This window comes from Sinocyclocheilus anshuiensis, unplaced genomic scaffold, assembly GCF_001515605.1.
Source record: "Sinocyclocheilus anshuiensis isolate Anshui unplaced genomic scaffold, SAMN03320099.WGS_v1.1 scaffold4733, whole genome shotgun sequence".
NCBI lineage: Eukaryota > Metazoa > Chordata > Actinopteri > Cypriniformes > Cyprinidae > Sinocyclocheilus > Sinocyclocheilus anshuiensis.
In genome coordinates, this window is record NW_015556363.1 from 27,070 (window position 1) to 45,385 (window position 18,316).

Genomic DNA, 18,316 nt, shown 5'->3' on the forward strand with positions numbered 1-18,316 from the left:
TAGCAAATTAAACTTGATGCACTAAAACTTGTGATTTATATATCATCCAAGCAGCCTATGTAATATTAAAACTAGTAAACTACTGGTATTCTCCATGTAGTAATGATAGACCTATTCTCATATTCTCAGAGACATTCAGAATCTGTTGATGTGTTTAATATACAGTATCTTGACTTGGTGCCCTGGATATTGACATTTCGTTATGTATTTGTAATTATTTTTAAGCAGTGTAGATGATTACTTTGTGGTGATGCTACTGTTTTGCATATTCATATTTATGTCAGGCCATAACTCCACAAGAAAACAAGCTAGTGGTTCTTATGCCACCCCTTTGCCACTCTACAAATAATTTTATAGATCCACCCCTGATTATAATAAAGACTGTGTGGGCTCTGGGACTATATTCGAACTGGAATTATTTTTTTATTAATAGTTCCTGTGTTTCTCACACACATACTTTTAATAAGGTTTATTATGATGAAGAATGATGTAAGTTTGAATACCCCTTGAATAGCTGATATCTTTAATTATCTCGAAACTGAACAAACCTAAAAGAAAAAGAATTAGAGATGGAGATTACACTGAGTTCCCCGGGGTCTCAACAAGTTCACGCAGGGGGCATAGTCAGCTACTTTAGTAATACTGTTTGGCTCATGAACTGTGCCACATCACACAACAATCTTAGTAATTAGCACTAAGAAAAGAATGGGGAATGGGGAATGCTCATAGCTTCTGTAATAACCACAGGAGGATTAGGCAGATCTTTCAAGTACACAAATGCCATCTAGATGTCAGATTAAAGATTTTCAATCATTTATGAGTCAGATGTGTCTCTCTTTTTTTTTTTTTCAACAGACACACAGATATAATTGTGATTTATACAATTTCTAAACACTAAACATAAAAGCACTATATTTTTTTTCTTAGATTTCCATTCCAAACAGCCAAACAGCTATTCACACACAAATCCAAGGTGACAATATTCAAATGCAGATTCAACAATCTACAATGTAACACAGCAACGTAAGTGTAAAAACATTCAGATATGTTCAAGATTTTATGAGATTGTAGTATATACAAGATTGTGGAAAAGTTTTAAATTTAGCTGAGAAATGTATGTGCTTTGAAAAAAAAATTGTGTAATTGGTTTTCGTAAATGACGTCTTTATAAAAAAAAAAAAAATCTAATCTCTCATTTTCTACAGTATGATCTCTAAATACAGCACATGTTGTATGAGGCAGACCTTAGGATAATTAAAAAGTTAAAACATTGTTAATATTCTGTTTTATAATGATTAATTAATAATGTCATACTTGGTGGAGTTCAAGGTCCCCAGAATGACAAAGATGACGTCCTCATTTCCAGAGAGGCCAGTGGCACCACCTGCTCTATAAAAATGTGCCGCATACAATCGTTATAATGAATGAGTGAGCTGAGTGAAAAGTGACATAAACAGAAAAAGAGAGAGGGATGTGGTTAATTCTGTATAGTTGTTTGCTCCTGTCTTGTAATTATATCTCTGTAGTTTTGATGGCCAGATCAGGTACCTGTAAGCTACAAGGACACTTCAAGCTGAATGGGATGTACCAGGATGGAGACTTTCTCATTGGTGGTCTCTTTGAAGTTCAGTACCTCAAAGCATTTGCAGAGCTGAGCTTTAGAGCAGAGCCAAAACTACCACACTGTGAGCTGTGAGTCAGGACCATACACACTGAAGGAAATCTAATATAACTGGCAATAACTGGAAAATAGAATAGCTTTTTTTTTATGTTGACAGGCACTAAAATGTCGATGATAATTTAGTATAAGCAACTGATATCATATTACATGATGGGTTACAGGACTGAAATCATTCACTGCATATGTAATATATGTTTTATATATATATATATATATATATATATGTATGTGTATATGTGTGCGTGTGTGTGTGTGTGTGTGTATGTGTATAATGTATGCATATGTGTTCCGTGAAGATATTTTGTAAATTTCCTACCGCAAATATATCAAAGCTTAATTTTTGATTAGTAATATGCATTCCTAAGAACTTAATTTCGACAACATTAAAAGGCGATTTTCTCAATTTTAGATTATTTTTTTTTTTGCACCCCCAGATTCCAGATTTTGAAATACTTGTACCTCAGCCAAATATTCTCCTATCTAAACAAACCATACATCAATGTAAAGCATACTTTCAGTATGTTTAAATTCATATTCTGATGTATAAATCTCAATTTTAAAAAAATGACCCTTATGACTGCTTTTGTGGTCCAGGGACACACACACACACACACACACACATATATATATATATAATTATTATTATTATTATTATTGTAGTTAATGATCTAATTTCATTTGTATTGTCTTCTTCAGCTTCTATATGACAAGCTTCCAGCAGGCACAAACAATGGTTTTTGCTATCAATGAGATTAATAACAATCCCAACCTGCTGCCTAACATCACGCTTGGTTACCAAATCTACGACAACTGTTTAAGGCTTGGAGTGGCATTCCGTGGTGCTACAGCTCTGGTTAGTGGGACAGAGGAGACCGTCTCTGACCTCAACTGCAAAGGCCCACCACCAGTGATTGGAATCATAGGTGATCCAGGTTCTACTCATTCTATTGCAATTTCCAGTGTCCTGGGGCTGTTTCGACTCCCTATGGTAAGAGACACCGGTAAACCGTATATCAGTCCATCTCTTCTGCAACCTTTTTTTTTAATTAATAATTTTATTATTATTTGTTTTAATAACATTATATTTGGATATATACTATGTTGTAATCACATGTTCAGTAAAAATAGCTGAACATTGTGTTGAATTATCACAAATGTATTTCTTCAAACCAATAAATAAATAAAGTTAACACAATGGCTTTAGCACTGATGACGTTAGGTTAACTTTTCTCGCATCTCTCTGTCTCTGCTCTCCATTCTCCTATTTAGATTAGCTACTACGCCACCTGCTCCTGTTTGAGTGACAGGAAAAAGTACCCCTCTTTCTTCAGAACAATCCCCAGTGATGCCTTCCAGGTGCGGGCTATGATCCAGATTTTGAGGCATTTTGGATGGACGTGGGTTGGTCTGCTCTACAGTGATGATGATTATGGAATCAATGCTGCTCAATCCTTCCACCAGGATGTGCAGCAGTTTGGAGGGTGTGTGGCCTTCTCTGAGATACTGCCCAATGATAACAACCACAAGGAAATTCAACGCATAGTTGGAGTCATTCAGGCCTCCACAGCAAATGTGGTGGTTGTATTTTCCACCTCAAGCTATTTGTTGCCCGTAGTTGATGAGATGCTGTTGAAAAATGTCACAGGCAGACAATGGATTGCTAGTGAGGCTTGGGCCACCTCACCTGTGCTTCTTGATCAACGATTTAAGTCTGTCTTAGGGGGTACACTGGGTATTGCCATCCGACGAGGAGAAATTCAGGGGCTTGGAAACTTTCTGCTACGCATTCGTCCTGACAACAACTCACAAAACAATATGGTGAGAATCTTCTGGGAGAACGTGTTTGGGTGCAATTTTGACACTGAAGGCAGAGAGGGGGGGGAAATATGTTCAGGGCAAGAGGACCTGAGCAACACAGACACACCATACACTGATGTATCAGAGCTGAGGGCCTCTTACAATGTCTATAAGGCAGTTTATGCCCTGGCACATGCATTTCATGGCCTGATGAAGTGTGAGGAGGGTAGTGGACCATTTGGTGGGAACAGCTGTGCTGATAAAACCAACCTGAAACCCTGGCAGGTAAGACACACAGTTATAGTCAAGATTCTCTCCAGGCATATAGAAGAGCTGAATGTGGAAATGCAAAATATGCTGTGCTCTATATTAATTCAAATTTCAGATAAACATATAACAACTGTCCTGTCTACAAATTGTACAGCTGGTTCACTACCTACAGAAAGTGAACTTCACCACAGGCTTTGGGGATCATGTGTTATTTGATAAGAATGGAGATGCTCTGGCCATCTATGATGTACTGAGCTGGCAGCCGAGCTCTGATGGATCAGTAGTTGTCCGCACAGTTGGTGTGGTAAATGAAGGGGCAGCAACAGGAAAGGTGCTGACACTTGATGAGGAAGCAATATACTGGAACTTTGAAACAAACAAAGTACTTATCGTTTTATCTTAAATGCCATATTTTGTGCAAATTACTATTTAAATATTTAAAATAAAACAATAATGAAGTGTAAATAAATAATAGTGTCGTGTATTCCCAAGACCATCATCAGATCATGCAAACACAATAGAGACATATCAGTGCTTGCCTGAATAACAACAGTTGCTGTCTTTTTCAGCCCCCAAGGTCTGTGTGCAGTGAGAGCTGCCCCCCAGGCACCAGGCGAGCCACAAGGAAGGGCCTTCCTGTCTGTTGTTTTGACTGCCTGCCATGTGCAGAAGGAGAGATTTCTAATACAACAGGTGAGAAATAGTAAAATATATCATTTTTATGCTCTGAAAATAAAGCAATAAAATGTAACTATAACTATTAACTCACTTCGTTGTGCCTTTTATCTTTTTCTGTTTCTTTCTTAAGCACAGATGCCACAGAGTGCATAGCATGTCCAAATGATTTCTGGTCCAACCCAGTAAAAGATCATTGCATCCCTAAAGAAGTGGAGTTTCTGTCCTATGGGGAACCTCTGGGCATCTCTCTGACCACAGTGGCCCTGCTTGGCACCTGCTTCTGTGCTCTTGTGATAGTCATCTTTGCTCATTACCGCAAAACTCCTGTAGTACGTTCAAACAATTCAGAACTCAGCTTCCTGCTGTTGTTGTCACTCAAACTGTGTTTTCTGTGTGTGCTGCTGTTCATTGGCCAGCCACAGTTGTGGACATGTCAGTTAAGACATGCTGTGTTTGGCATAAGCTTTGTCCTGTGCGTCTCCAGCATTCTGGTCAAGACTATGGTAGTAATAGCCGTGTTCAAGGCATCTCTACCAGAAGGTACAAGTGCGATGAAATGGTTTGGAGCAGCTCAACAAAGATGCACAGTTCTGGTCCTAACAGCCCTCCAAGTTGTGATATGTGCAATCTGGTTATTAACTGCCTCTCCAACACCTCATAAAAACAGCCAATATATCAGGTCTATTATAGTCTATGAATGTGCTATTGGCTCAGTGGCTGGTTTTTCAATGCTGCTGGGATACATTGGACTTTTGGCAGCAGTAAGCTTCCTGTTAGCCTTCCTGGCAAGAAACCTTCCAGATAATTTTAATGAAGCAAAGTTCATCACTTTTAGCATGTTGATCTTCTGTGCTGTGTGGATTGCATTTGTTCCAGCATATGTGAGCTCACCAGGGAAATATGCAGTGGCTGTAGAGATATTTGCTATCCTGGCTTCAAGTTTTGGATTACTGGTGGCCATATTTGCCCCAAAGTGCTACATCATTATTTTACACCCGGAAAGAAACACTAAAAAAGCCATAATGGGAAGAGCTAAACAAAATAAATAGATTTACATGCTGTGAAAACCTCCAACTGATAAGCATATCAGATAGTGTCTTTGTTTCACTTGAATAAACAGAATAAACAATACACATTACAAACAAGCACACGCAAATTTATTGTATTCATTTTTAAAATATACAAATGAATAATTTTGAGATTGATTGTAGATTATTTCATAAATTCACTGATTTCCATTGACATATATACATAAATAGATGAATGAATGAATGAATAGATAAATAATATGAATCATATGAAATAGCCAGGGCCAGCTAAAAGCTTATTCATGAGATGTGAATCCTCTAGTAACTAATATAATAAAATGAGACTAAAACATCTACAGTCATGCATAGATGTTCATTCATATGACAAGACTTCTAAGTTTTTAGTTTTTCTTGGTGCAGACCAAAATAGCAAATGCACCATGAATATATTATATTTAACTTCCAGTGCCCCTTTAAATTTAACTAAATACTGTATACCTGGTAGTTTGCTTTTGGTTGTCCAGGGTGACATTAATACAAGGTCAGAACATTGCTGATAAAAGCCTAAAAGGTATCATTAATACTGAATGCTGGATTCAGTTGAAACTACTACAGTAGGCCAAAGAAACACTGGCACCATACGCTAACAGTGGCAAATCTGTATTCAAATAGAACAGACTATGAAAATAAATATTACTCTTATCAAGCCAATGTGTACATGATAACAGGCTTTCCAGGAAACCACAACAGAATCAAATACAATGATGGTAATCCCCTCAGAGCCCAACAATGTAACACCCATAATTTTAATAATCTAAAATCTACTGACTCATGTGGTCATCTAATGAAACCGTAAGATTATAAATAAAGAGTGGTTGCTATGTGATGTTTTCTGTTAAACTATACACCTACTATGAAATGGCTGTGTGCCCCAAATTTGTGTTATAACTACAAAGCTACTAATAATGCTATTCACTGAAATCTAGTTGTTAGCAATTCATTAATATTTCTTAACATTTTAGTGTAATTTCTGAGGAGAATATATATATTCTGTAAATAATTAACATTATTGGGCAAACACAAATTCAATTCAATTCAATATCTAGGAATATACTGCCATCTAGAGGGAAATCTAGAAAGGTAGGAATACACCTGTCTAATTGTGTCTGATCTATCTACAATATGATATGTAAAATGGAAAAACGGTGACTAATTTTACCATTAGTCAACAGTTGTATGAGCTCATCAGTAATGCAATGACAGCAAAGACTAAAACAAGTGGCATATTTAAGTTGCCATTCATCAAACTATAATTTAAATATAAAAGGTAAAAGGTATCTTCTGATTTCCTGGGAGGTCCACTTGGCACCAACTGTTTTTTTTTTTTTTTAAGCAACACCCACACAGTATTTATTATAAATATCTAGCTGGCCCTCATGTGGGTAGAAGGAGATAGATAGAGATGTGGATCACTCTTAAAATCTGCTTATATCTGTCCTTTAACTGTATCTCAGCTTCAGTCCTTCGTTCAGGCATCTGCCAGCTCCAGGGACACTTCAAGTTGAATGGGATGTTCCAGGATGGAGATCTTATAATTGGAGGCCTGTTTGAAGTTCATTTCCTCACAGTTTTCCCAGAGCTGAGCTTCAGAAAAGAGCCAGAACCTCCATACTGTGAGCAGTGAGTCCTATAAAAGATAAAATGAAGAAAACTAAAGGAAAAAGCTGTTTGACTGTTTTGTTATTAATAATTTCCTTGCTTCCTTTCTTTTTTTTAAAATTATTATTCAGTTAGTTGCTTCATTTAGAGCAGCTTTTTGGCAGACAGCTGCATCAAAATCAGTTTCTATAAATTCAATAAAGAGTATATAATTTACCTAAGGAGGATTTCTTAAATAAAAAAAAAAAAACTATCGTATCATATATTTTCTTGATTTTTATAGGTTTGATATGGCAAGTTTCCAGCAGGCTCAGACTATGGTCTTTGCAATAGATGAGATCAATAAGAATCCAAACCTGCTTCCTAACATCACTCTTGGTTACTATCTCTATGACAACTGTGTGAAGTTGGGAGTGGCATTCAGAGCTGCCACAGCTCTGGTTAGTGGGACAGAGGAGTCCTTCTCCAACGTAAACTGTGCCGGCCCACCACCAGTGATTGCTGTTGTGGGAGATCCTGGATCTACTCACTCAATTGCAATCTCCAGTGTACTGGGGCTGTTTAAAGTGCCTATGGTAAGTGTGAATATAACATTTTCAAGATTAAAATAATAATAATAAAAACTGTAAAATGTGTACTGCTACAGTTTTGTTATTGTTTGATTTTAATATATAAAACTTTAAAGACTGCATATAATATTTTTTTCTCAACTGCATGAGTGAGAAATCTCATAATGCACAGAAAAAAAAATTGCTGCTCATATATGTCTCTTCTATAAGGTTAGCTACTTTGCAACCTGCTCCTGTTTGAGTGACAGGAAAAAGTACCCCTCTTTCTTCAGAACAATCCCTAGTGATGCCTTCCAGGTGCGGGCTATGGTTCAGATCTTAAAGCATTTTGGATGGACTTGGGTTGGTCTGCTCTACAGTGATGACGACTATGGTATCCATGCCTCTCAGTCATTCCACCAAGATGTGCAGCTATTTGGAGGGTGTGTTGACTTTTCTGAAATGCTACCTCGTGATAATAACCGTAGAGATATTCACAATATATTGGCAGTGATTCAGGCCTCTACAGCTAGAGTGGTGGTGGTGTTCTCCACAGAAGCCTACTTGTTACCATTGATGGATGAGGTGGCATTGCAAAATGTAACAGGCAGGCAATGGATTGCAAGTGAAGCTTGGGCCACCTCACCGGTATTTCACACTCAGCGTCTCTTGCCCTTTCTGGGGGGCACACTGGGTATCGCTATCAGGCGTGGAGAGATCCAGGGACTTCGTGAATTCCTGTATTACCTTCGTCCTGACAGCAATCCAAGAAACAATATGGTAAGAATCTTCTGGGAGAAAATGTTTGCGTGCAATTTTGAGACCGGAGGCAGAAAGATAGGGGTAGAGGGGGAAAGAAAGGTGTGTACAGGGCAAGAAGATCTGAGGAGCACAGACACACCATACACTGATGTATCAGAGCTGAGGGCCTCTTATAATGCGTATAAAGCAGTTTTTGCCCTGGCACATGCGCTTCATGACCTGATGCAGTGTGAGGAGGGGAGAGGACCATTCAGTGGGAACAGCTGTGCTGATATAATAAACCTTCAGCCCTGGCAGGTACAGAAAAAAAAATCTACATGTTTATTCACAATATAGAAATACATATTACACATATCCTGTCTGTAACCTGTACAGGTAGTTCATTACCTACAAAAAGTGAACTTCACCACAGGTTTTGGGGATCATGTGTCATTTGATGAGAATGGAGATGCTCTGGCCATCTATGATGTGATGAACTGGCAGCCAAATCCAGATGGTGCAATAAGGGTCAGCACAGTTGGTGTGGTGAATGAAGGGGCTACAGAAGGGAGGGTGCTCACACTGGATGAGGATGCAATGTTCTGGAACTTTGAAAACAAAAAAGTAAATAATGTTTTAATTTAATCCTTTCAAAACTACAGGTATATTGTAGCATATATTCATCCTTGATTTGGCTATTATGAAGTCTTGTATGCACTGAATCAAAACACACACACACACACACACACACACACACGCACACACACACTGGTTTCCATGGGGACATTATATAGACATAATTATTTTTATATTATACAGCTGCACTTTGTATCCCCTAAACATAACCCTACCCGTAAACATACCCCTCACAAAAACTTATAAGCTGTTTTCCTCATGGGAACCAAAAAATAATAATAAAAAAATGTCACCACAATGTCAAAAATCACTGGTATTACAATCCCTGTGGGGACACACATACTACTAATAAGAATGACAACAGATATTGTACCCCTTAGCCCCCACATTCTGTGTGCAGTGAGAGCTGCCCCCCTGGCACCAGAAGAGCCAGGAAAAAAAGCCTTCCCATCTGCTGTTATGACTGCCTGCCATGTGGAGATGGAGAGATTTCTAATACAACAGGTAGAAATCTATTCCAAAATGTTAATACAACTTGAAAGAGAATTTTCTCTTAAACTTTGTTTTATCACAGATTCTATTGAGTGCACACCATGTCCAGATGAGTTCTGGTCCAATCCAAATAAAGATCAGTGTGTCCCGAAAGAGGTAGAGTTTCTATCCTACGAGGAACCTCTGGGCATCTCTCTGACCACTGCTTCCCTACTCGGCTCATGCTTCTGTGCTCTTGTAATGGTCATCTTCTGTCATCATCGTAACACTCCTGTAGTACGCACCAACAATTCAGAGCTTAGCTTCCTGCTGCTGTTGTCACTCAAACTGTGTTTTCTGTGTGTGCTGCTGTTCATTGGCCGGCCGCAGTTATGGACATGTCAGTTAAGACATGCTGCATTTGGCATAAGCTTTGTCCTGTGCGTCTCCAGCATCCTGGTCAAGACTATGGTGGTAATAGCCGTGTTTAAGTCATCCCGGCCTGAAGGTAAAAATGCAATGAAATGGTTTGGAGCAGCTCAACAAAGAGGCACAGTCATGGCACTAACTGCCCTCCAGGTTGTGATTTGCACAGTCTGGTTAACTACTGCATCCCCAACACCCTATAAAAACAGTCAGTATATTAACTCTAAAATAGTATATGAATGTGCTGTTGGTTCAGTGGCTGGTTTTTCTATGCTTCTGGGATACATTGGCCTCCTGGCAGCAGTAAGCTTCCTGTTAGCCTTCCTGGCAAGAAACCTTCCAGATCATTTTAATGAAGCTAAGTTCATCACTTTTAGCATGTTAATCTTCTGTGCTGTGTGGATTGCATTTGTTCCAGCATATGTGAGTTCACCAGGGAAATATGCAGTGGCTGTGGAGACTTTTGCCATTTTAGCTTCTAGTTTTGGATTACTGGTGGCCATTTTTGCCCCAAAGTGCTACATCATCCTTTTACATCCAGAGAGAAACACTAAAAAAGCCATCATGGGAAGAGCCACTCAAAATAAATAGCTTGACAACATAAATCTGTGAACTCTGATAACTATATTTTAGTCTTCAATCTGTTTCTTCTGCTTGTATAAATATTTACAAGCCTATTTATTGCCTATTTTGTATATATGATTATTTAACAATATATGCCTGATTATTTAGCATTATGTATTTGTCAGAAATAAATAAGAAGTTTGCTTCTGGCAATTACCTCAAGTTGTACTTACTACAGAGTGAAATGACTTCTTAAAAAAGGAATCTGTACTCTGCATTTAACCCATTCAAGTGCACACACACACACACACAGCAGTAAGTAGTGAACAAACACGCACACACACACACACCCGGAGCAGTGGGCAGCCAATTCTGCGGCGCCTAGGGAGCCGTTGGGGGTTCAGTGCCTTGCTCAAGGGTCTCACCTCAGTCATGGTATTGAGGGTGGAGAGAGCGCTGGTAATTCACTCCCCCCACCGACAATCCCTGCAGGATTACAGCAATTCCCTGAGACACAAACCCGTGACCTTTGGGTTACAAGTCCGACTCTCTAAGCATTAGGCCACGACTGCCCCAACTCTTCCAGCTCCACGAATTCCCCCACCTCTTCCAGCACGACTTCCAGCTCCCCCTCTGTGGATCTAATGGGGTGGAGGGATAGAGTTGTGGGTAGGGTTAGGGTGTGGTTGGATATTCTATTAGGCACAAATTACATTCAGCTACATGTAATGCACCCATTTGCATCCACCCATTTGCTCTGCAGTGGTGGTCTTGCTTTTCTTTGGCCAAATTTAGAACCAAAACTTTTTGCGATATGATTGCTCAAACCATTTTTGTAGATACTCCAAAAAGCATGTGACCACATTTCTTGTGTAAACACTAATGCTTCCTAGACAGCATCAAATAATCTACCTACCTATCACTGCCAAAACAGGCCTTTAGCAGTGAAATAGTTTCGTAAAGATTTTTTATTTCATTATCCACAACTACTAGAACTCATTAGCATGGGGAAGAAATGTTTTAGACCAGAATTTCCCAATCTCAGTCCTCGAGCAACGGATTTCCCCTGCTCAGGGAGTAGGGAGCAATGGACACTGTGTAGTGATCATATCAATCGGAACACAGTTCATACATGTAGCTCTCTTCTAACGAGCTGGTTATCTGAATCAGGTGTGTTACTTTTTCAATTATAAAATAATAGACTGAATCTTAGACATCATATAAGTGATTTATTTGAGCACTAGAAAATACAATAATAATAATTTTTGAGTAATAAAAAGAAAAAAAGAAGAGAGAAAAAAAGAATTTGCTTTGTATGTCAAGTACATACTCTGATTACCAGTCATACAGAATCCACACTGATTGCTGGTCATACAGTCAGTAATCACATGCTGATGGCCGGTCATACAGACGGTAATCATACAGATGGCCGGCCATACAGTCAATAGTCACACTCTTATGGCTGTTCATATAGACAGCATTCACACTGATAGCTGGTCATACAGTCAGTAATCACACTGTGATGTGCGGTCATACAGATGGTAATCATGCAGATACAGCCACATTCCCCACAAAACACACACACACACATATATGAAAAATGTTGAATAGGGGAAAAAATTCAACATTATTTGTGCAAAAAGTTACGCCCCCAACAGATGACAGGTGCATCAAAGCGTGCATCACGAGCCGTCACAAGAGAGCGCCAGAATTCAAATAAACAAGATTCCATGTATCTTTTACTTTTTTTAGTGGATGGTCTCATTCTGTTTGTGACACTGTGTGCTACAAAATCATGTTGTTTTTTACTAGCAAGACGCAGTTTTTTGAGCGTAAGTTATTCCATAACGGATGCAAACAATAACTCTCCCCAAAGAAATGAGATGTAAACAAAGGAATAACCATCCATACAACGTTATTGTTTCGTTGGACTAAAGGTGCTCTATGGGATGTTGTTCAGTGGATATCTGCCTTTCTAACTAAACCAGGATTTACAGCAGTGGATGCGTTTATGACTCGTTATTACGATGAATCTGGTACGTACTGCGTTTTTATTATGCATGTTTTGATGTGCACTGCTTACCCAAATGTAGCAAATACATTCCTTATAAGCTTTCCATTGAAAAACAGCAATCTATCGTCGATGCTAGAGGCTTAGGGGGGTATGAGGACTGGAATTGGGAACCACTGTTTTAGACCACACAAGAAAAAAAAAACACTGTTGGTTACAGGCATCACTTGTGAGTTAGTAAAGTAGACTCCAGTGACATGTCCACCAGGGGCGTGTCTACGTGGTGGCCAGGGGTGGCACCGGCCCCCCCTGAAATTTGGCTGGCCACCCCAGGTGCCCCCCCTACCAGATGTCTTGCCATAGGCTTGTTTTTAGTAAATTTCTAATTTTAGGCGGTTTCTATAGTGTGATCTTAATGACAATGTCGAGAGCGCATAATGTTACTCTGTTAATGTTACTATGTGCGAGAGGACGAATCTCTCCACTCCCAGGCGGATTTCCTTCACTCACACAAAACTGGACGTTTGCTTTTAACAAACATCGTTCTCTTTTGAGCCAGTGCCCCAGACTGGCCCCCCCATTTAAAATGCTCTAGACACGCCCCTGATGTCCACAGAGACAGAGCTACAGCGCGTTTCGAGAGTCAAACATGTTAAAAACACCAGAATCTGTCGATGCTTATACGCCAAAGGGGGCAGTTAGGGCCATGACTGTGCCTCATGGGCAGCATGGCAAAATATAGCACTTGGGTGTCCCAAGTTCAAGTCCTAGCTCGTGAACCTCTCCCAATCAACCCCACCACCTCTCTCTCTCTCTCTCTCTCTCTCTCTTTGCTACTTTACTTCCTTTCAAAAATCTACACTGTCTTATCAAAAAATGGCAAAAATAAGCTAGCTTTTATTTTAGTTTTATTTTAATAACATTTACATGTATAACTTAATAAATAATGAATATAATTAAATGTTTTGTTAATTGTTTTGAGGGCATTTTTGTTTACTGTTGTACAATAAATACATTTCTAACTGTTAAATCTGGGACCTGAAGCAATACAGTATCATGGCATCCTACTGGTAGAATGTGATAGAGTGGAAATATAAAACAAAGTGTTAAAGTGTAAGCAATAAAGGTGTATGAGTGTCATCTAGAGGACATTTTGAGAAAGACATTGAAAAGATGTGGTCTCAATAAGTCAATCCTTTAGAGAATCTCTGTGAGAAAGTACAATGAATTTATAAGCTCTTTTATTTCTGTTGAGGAAGAATTCATTTTACCTTAGTTCATGAGTTCATTTTATGTTACCCTATAGCAAATATTATGCTATTATTAGACCACATTATATGACATCAGTGTGTAGTGCTGCTAAGCAAGCAGACACCAACCAAGTGAACATAAAGTACATGGACCAAACACAGAAAAGTGTGTGTGTGTCAAACGCACTCACCTTAAATATCCTCAACCACAACTAGCTGAGATTTAACAGATTGGTTGGTTTGAATTTTCATTACCAAAACAAGTTTCAACTTCCAAGCAAAACTGTCCAATTTATGTGCTACTACCATCACCAGATGGATTCACAGAAATAAGTGTTCACATTTTTTCTGTGAAATCAACCTAAGATCATTTACATACTATATGTGACTATACATATTAAGATAGTAAGTCAAATATTATAACATTAAAGAATACACATTTGACCTGAAACCTAACTACAAATAATTTAAAATAAATTACGCTAATTCAAGAAAAGGATAATTGAGGGAATAAAATATAGACACCCTCATTTCCAGGCATGGGCACTTGGCACCGCCTGCTCTTTAAAAGTAACACCCTCACGACCTTCATCATAAATTAGAGAGAATAACAAGTGAGTGGGTCAGAAAATAAGAGAGATGTGGACCGCTCAAATCATCTGCCTGTATCTTTCCTTTAAATTTAATTCTGCCGCTTCAATCCTCCGATCAGGTACCTGTCAGCTTCAGGGACGCTTCAGGTTGAATGGAATGTACCAGGCTGGAGATGTCATACTAGGAGGCCTGTTTGAGGTTCACTTCCTCACAGTGTTTCCAGAGCTAAGCTTCAGAACAGAGCCGAAGCCACCGTACTGTGAGCAGTGAGTCTGGAGTGGATAAGTATAGCTATACAAGGATATACCCAAGCTATACAGTGTTTATTGTTTATGTGAATTTGCTCAAATGTTGTTTCACTTATTTTTTGTATTACCTTTTTAGAACTGTTAAATATCAACATTTATCCTACTTTTTCGTAGATTTGATATGGCAAGTTTCCAGCAGGCACAAACTATGGTTTTTGCTATAGATGAGATCAATAAGAATCCAGACCTGCTGCCTAACATCACTCTTGGTTACCAACTTTATGACAACTGTGTGATGCTAGGAATGGCATTCCGGGCTGCCTTATCCCTGGTTAGTGGAACAGAGGTGTCCTTCTCTAACCTCAACTGCACTGGCCCTCCTCCGGTGATTGGGATTGTTGGGGATTCAAATTCCACTCCTTCTATTGCGATTTCCAGTGTTCTGGGGCTATTTCGAGTACCTATAGTAAGATGAAATTAAATTACTAATAGATTGTATTTACATTTTCTGTACTTTTCTGTATTGTTTCTGTATACTCATTTTCATTAGGTGCAGAATCGTTTTATTGCTTAAAATGCTGTTTTTATGTAAATAATAGTCCTGCAGCTCTGTCTTTCTTTTTCTTGCTCTTTGTCTCTCCTCTTGCTTTTGCCTTATTAGGTTAGCTACTTTGCCACCTGTTCCTGTTTGAGTAACAGAAAAAAATACCCCTCTTTCTTCAGAACAATCCCCAGTGATGCTTTCCAAGTGAGGGCAATGATCAAGATTTTAAAACATTTTGGTTGGACCTGGGTTGGTCTTGTCTACAGTGATGATGACTATGGCAACCACGCTGCTCAATCCTTCCTCCAAGATATACAGGTGTTTGGAGGGTGTGTTGCTTTTTCTGAAATCTTGCCTCTAGATAACAACCGCAAATATATTCAGCATACAGTGGGAGTGATACAAGCCTCTACAGCGAGAGTAGTGGTGGTGTTCTCCACTTCAACATATCTGTTGCCTTTGATGGATGAAGTGGTATTGCAGAATGTAACAGACAGACAATGGATTGCAAGTGAAGCCTGGGCTACTTCACCTGTATTTCACACTCAGCGTCTTTTGCCCTTCCTAGGGGGCACACTGGGCATTGCCATTAGGCGTGGAGAGATCCAAGGACTTCATGAATTTCTTCTACATCTCCGTCCTAATAATGATCAAAGAAACAATATGGTGAGAATCTTCTGGGAGAACATGTTTAAGTGCAGATTTAACATTGAAGGAAGAGGAGAAAAAATGTGTTCAGGGCAAGAGGATCTGAGCAACACAGATACAGCATACACTGATGTTTCAGAGCTGAGGGCCTCATATAATGTGTATAAAACAGTTTATTCCCTGGCACATGCGCTTCATGACCTGATGCAGTGTGTGGAGGGGAGAGGACCATTCAGTGGGAACAGCTGTGCAGATATAACCAACTTACAGCCCTGGCAAGTAAGGAACAAATATATAGTGCAGATTTAAATCACATAAAAGAAAGAATTATACACAAAATTAAAATAAGTAGCACAACATATAACACCTATCCTATCTACAAACTGTACAGCTGGTTCACTACCTACAGAAAGTGAACTTCACCACAGGCTTTGGGGATCTTGTGTCATTTGATGAGAATGGAGATGCTCTGGCAATCTATGATGTGATGAACTGGCAGCCGAGCTCTGATGGGTCAATCGTTGTCCGCACAGTTGGTGTGGTAAATGAAGGGGCGGCAACAGGAAAGGTGCTCACACTGGATGAGGAAGCATTATACTGGAACTTTGAGACAAAAAAAGTAATTAACATTACATGTTAATCATCTTTTTTTGCAGATACATAGTCTAAATACTAGTCAAAGCTATGATAAGAAAAATGAGAATAAATTAATGGGAAGACCAAGCTTGTTATCATGTAAAACAGATGACAGATACATGACAGATGATGTCTCTTTCAGCCCCCACAGTCTGTGTGCAGTGAGAGCTGCTCCCCAGGAACCAGACGTGCCAGGAGGAAGGGCCTTCCTGTCTGCTGTTTTGACTGCTTGCCATGTGCAGATGGAGAAATTTCTAATACAACCGGTGATGACATTATTAACAGTAAAATAATAATAATAATAATTTCCTATTCTAACATTCAAATATCATTAGAATTTTTTCCTCTCTCGTGAGCTCTCTCTTCATTTTTTTACCCCTTCAATTTATGTCTCTCTTACAGATGCTAATGAGTGTACAATATGTCCAGATGATTTCTGGTCCAATCCAGATAAAGACAGGTGTGTTCCTAAAGAAGAAGAGTTTTTATCATATGAGGATCCTTTGGGAATCTCTCTGACCACTGCTTCCCTGCTTGGCACCTGCTTCTGTGCTCTTGTGATGATCATATTTGCTCTTCACCGTAACACTCCCATAGTACGTGCCAACAATTCAGAGCTCAGCTTCCTGTTGCTGTTATCGCTCAAACTGTGTTTTTTGTGTGTGCTGCTGTTCATTGGTCGGCCACAATTGTGGACGTGTCAGTTAAGACATGCTGTGTTTGGCATAAGCTTTGTATTGTGCATCTCCAGCATCCTGGTCAAGACTATGGTGGTAATAGCCGTATTCAAGTCATCTCGGCCAGAGGGTAGAGGTGCGATGAAATGGTTTGGGACAGCACAGCAAAGAAGCACAGTTATGGTGCTAACAGCCCTCCAGGTGGCAATATGCATTGTCTGGCTATCAAATGCTTCTCCAACACCACATAAAAATAGCCAGTATGTCAGCTCCAAAATAGTATATGAATGTGCCATTAGCTCAGTGGCTGGGTTTGCAGTGCTTCTGGGCTACATTGGCTTCCTAGCAGCAGTAAGTTTCCTGTTAGCTTTCCTGGCAAGGAACCTTCCAGATCATTTTAATGAAGCGAAGTTCATCACCTTTAGCATGCTGATCTTCTGTGCTGTGTGGATAGCATTTGTTCCAGCATATGTGAGCTCACCAGGGAAATATGCAGTGGCCGTGGAGATATTTGCCATCCTAGCTTCTAGTTTTGGATTACTGGTGGCCATATTTGCCCCAAAGTGCTACATCATGCTTTTACATCCAGAGAAAAAACACTAAAAAAGCCATCATGAGAAGAGAAGCACAAAATAAATAGTTTTACATTATTGTGGTCAACCATCTACAGACACATTGGTGACATTTTGATTAGTATTTTACTTGACTTTTATCATCCTTTTACATCCAGAGAAAAACACAAAAAAAAACATCATGGGAAGAGAAACACAAAAAAAGTAGTTCTACATCACTGTGATATAAAATTGCGAATTCTAATTTGACTGCCTCTTATCCTTTTGAGTTTCATTTTCATAAACAAATAAGCAAAACCTTTTGCAATGTCTACTGTTTTGTAGTAGATCTATAATAATTAACATATAACATAAGTTATCAATTTGTCAAAATAAAGGTTCTTTGTCAAAAGTGTAGCTGTAACGCTGGTGAACTCAGAGATGAGTGAGAGTAGGAACCATGTATAGTGAGATTGTTAACACAATAAAAATACAACAACAGACTAGGAAAATAACAGGAAACCAAGGAACATGACTGAGGACATCAACGATACAACCATTCATGGACAAGACTTGACAAAGAACACATGAAACCCTGGGGTTTAAATATACAAAAGGTAATTGGCAAAGAAAACACACCTGGGAACAATCAGAGAAC

General features: G+C 39.1%; 3 protein-coding genes across 3 annotated transcripts; all 3 read left to right on the forward strand.

The window, feature by feature from the left end:
- The first annotated feature begins 1,471 nt into the window (after positions 1 to 1,471).
- LOC107676314 (extracellular calcium-sensing receptor-like) lies at positions 1,472 to 5,475 on the forward strand. Its single transcript, XM_016470843.1, has 6 exons — positions 1,472 to 1,692; positions 2,378 to 2,669; positions 2,951 to 3,763; positions 3,903 to 4,130; positions 4,318 to 4,441; positions 4,562 to 5,475. Exons 1-6 carry the CDS (start codon positions 1,472 to 1,474, stop codon positions 5,473 to 5,475), a joined length of 2,592 nt encoding a protein of 863 aa, XP_016326329.1.
- A 1,441-nt stretch (positions 5,476 to 6,916) lies between these two features.
- Positions 6,917 to 10,526, forward strand: LOC107676311 (extracellular calcium-sensing receptor-like). The gene is made up of 6 exons (XM_016470841.1): positions 6,917 to 7,134; positions 7,397 to 7,688; positions 7,893 to 8,720; positions 8,799 to 9,026; positions 9,419 to 9,542; positions 9,613 to 10,526. The coding sequence occupies exons 1-6, from the start codon at positions 6,917 to 6,919 to the stop codon at positions 10,524 to 10,526; spliced, it is 2,604 nt and encodes an 867-aa protein (XP_016326327.1).
- Positions 10,527 to 14,510: 3,984 nt separating this feature from the next.
- On the forward strand, positions 14,511 to 17,710 carry LOC107676312 (extracellular calcium-sensing receptor-like). The gene is made up of 6 exons (XM_016470842.1): positions 14,511 to 14,620; positions 14,777 to 15,068; positions 15,264 to 16,073; positions 16,186 to 16,413; positions 16,573 to 16,696; positions 16,833 to 17,710. Exons 1-6 carry the CDS (start codon positions 14,511 to 14,513, stop codon positions 17,708 to 17,710), a joined length of 2,442 nt encoding a protein of 813 aa, XP_016326328.1.
- The last annotated feature ends 606 nt before the right edge of the window (positions 17,711 to 18,316 follow it).

What these genes read in the sequence shown, in the direction of transcription:
- LOC107676311 (XM_016470841.1), top strand. Translation starts at nt 6,917, where the DNA reads ATGTGGATCACTCTTAAAATCTGCTTATATCTGTCCTTTAACTGTATC. An exon ending in GAACCTCCATACTGTGAGCA is followed by an intron (nt 7,135 to 7,396) that starts GTGAGTCCTATA and finishes TGATTTTTATAG; the next exon opens with GTTTGATATGGCAAGTTTCC. An exon ending in GGAACTTTGAAAACAAAAAA is followed by an intron (nt 9,027 to 9,418) that starts GTAAATAATGTT and finishes TGTACCCCTTAG; the next exon opens with CCCCCACATTCTGTGTGCAG.
- LOC107676312 (XM_016470842.1), top strand. Translation starts at nt 14,511, where the DNA reads ATGTACCAGGCTGGAGATGTCATACTAGGAGGCCTGTTTGAGGTTCAC. An exon ending in AAGCCACCGTACTGTGAGCA is followed by an intron (nt 14,621 to 14,776) that starts GTGAGTCTGGAG and finishes ACTTTTTCGTAG; the next exon opens with ATTTGATATGGCAAGTTTCC. An exon ending in GGCTATTTCGAGTACCTATA is followed by an intron (nt 15,069 to 15,263) that starts GTAAGATGAAAT and finishes TTGCCTTATTAG; the next exon opens with GTTAGCTACTTTGCCACCTG.
- LOC107676314 (XM_016470843.1), top strand. Translation starts at nt 1,472, where the DNA reads ATGTGGTTAATTCTGTATAGTTGTTTGCTCCTGTCTTGTAATTATATC. An exon ending in GGCTGTTTCGACTCCCTATG is followed by an intron (nt 2,670 to 2,950) that starts GTAAGAGACACC and finishes TCTCCTATTTAG; the next exon opens with ATTAGCTACTACGCCACCTG. An exon ending in CCAACCTGAAACCCTGGCAG is followed by an intron (nt 3,764 to 3,902) that starts GTAAGACACACA and finishes CAAATTGTACAG; the next exon opens with CTGGTTCACTACCTACAGAA.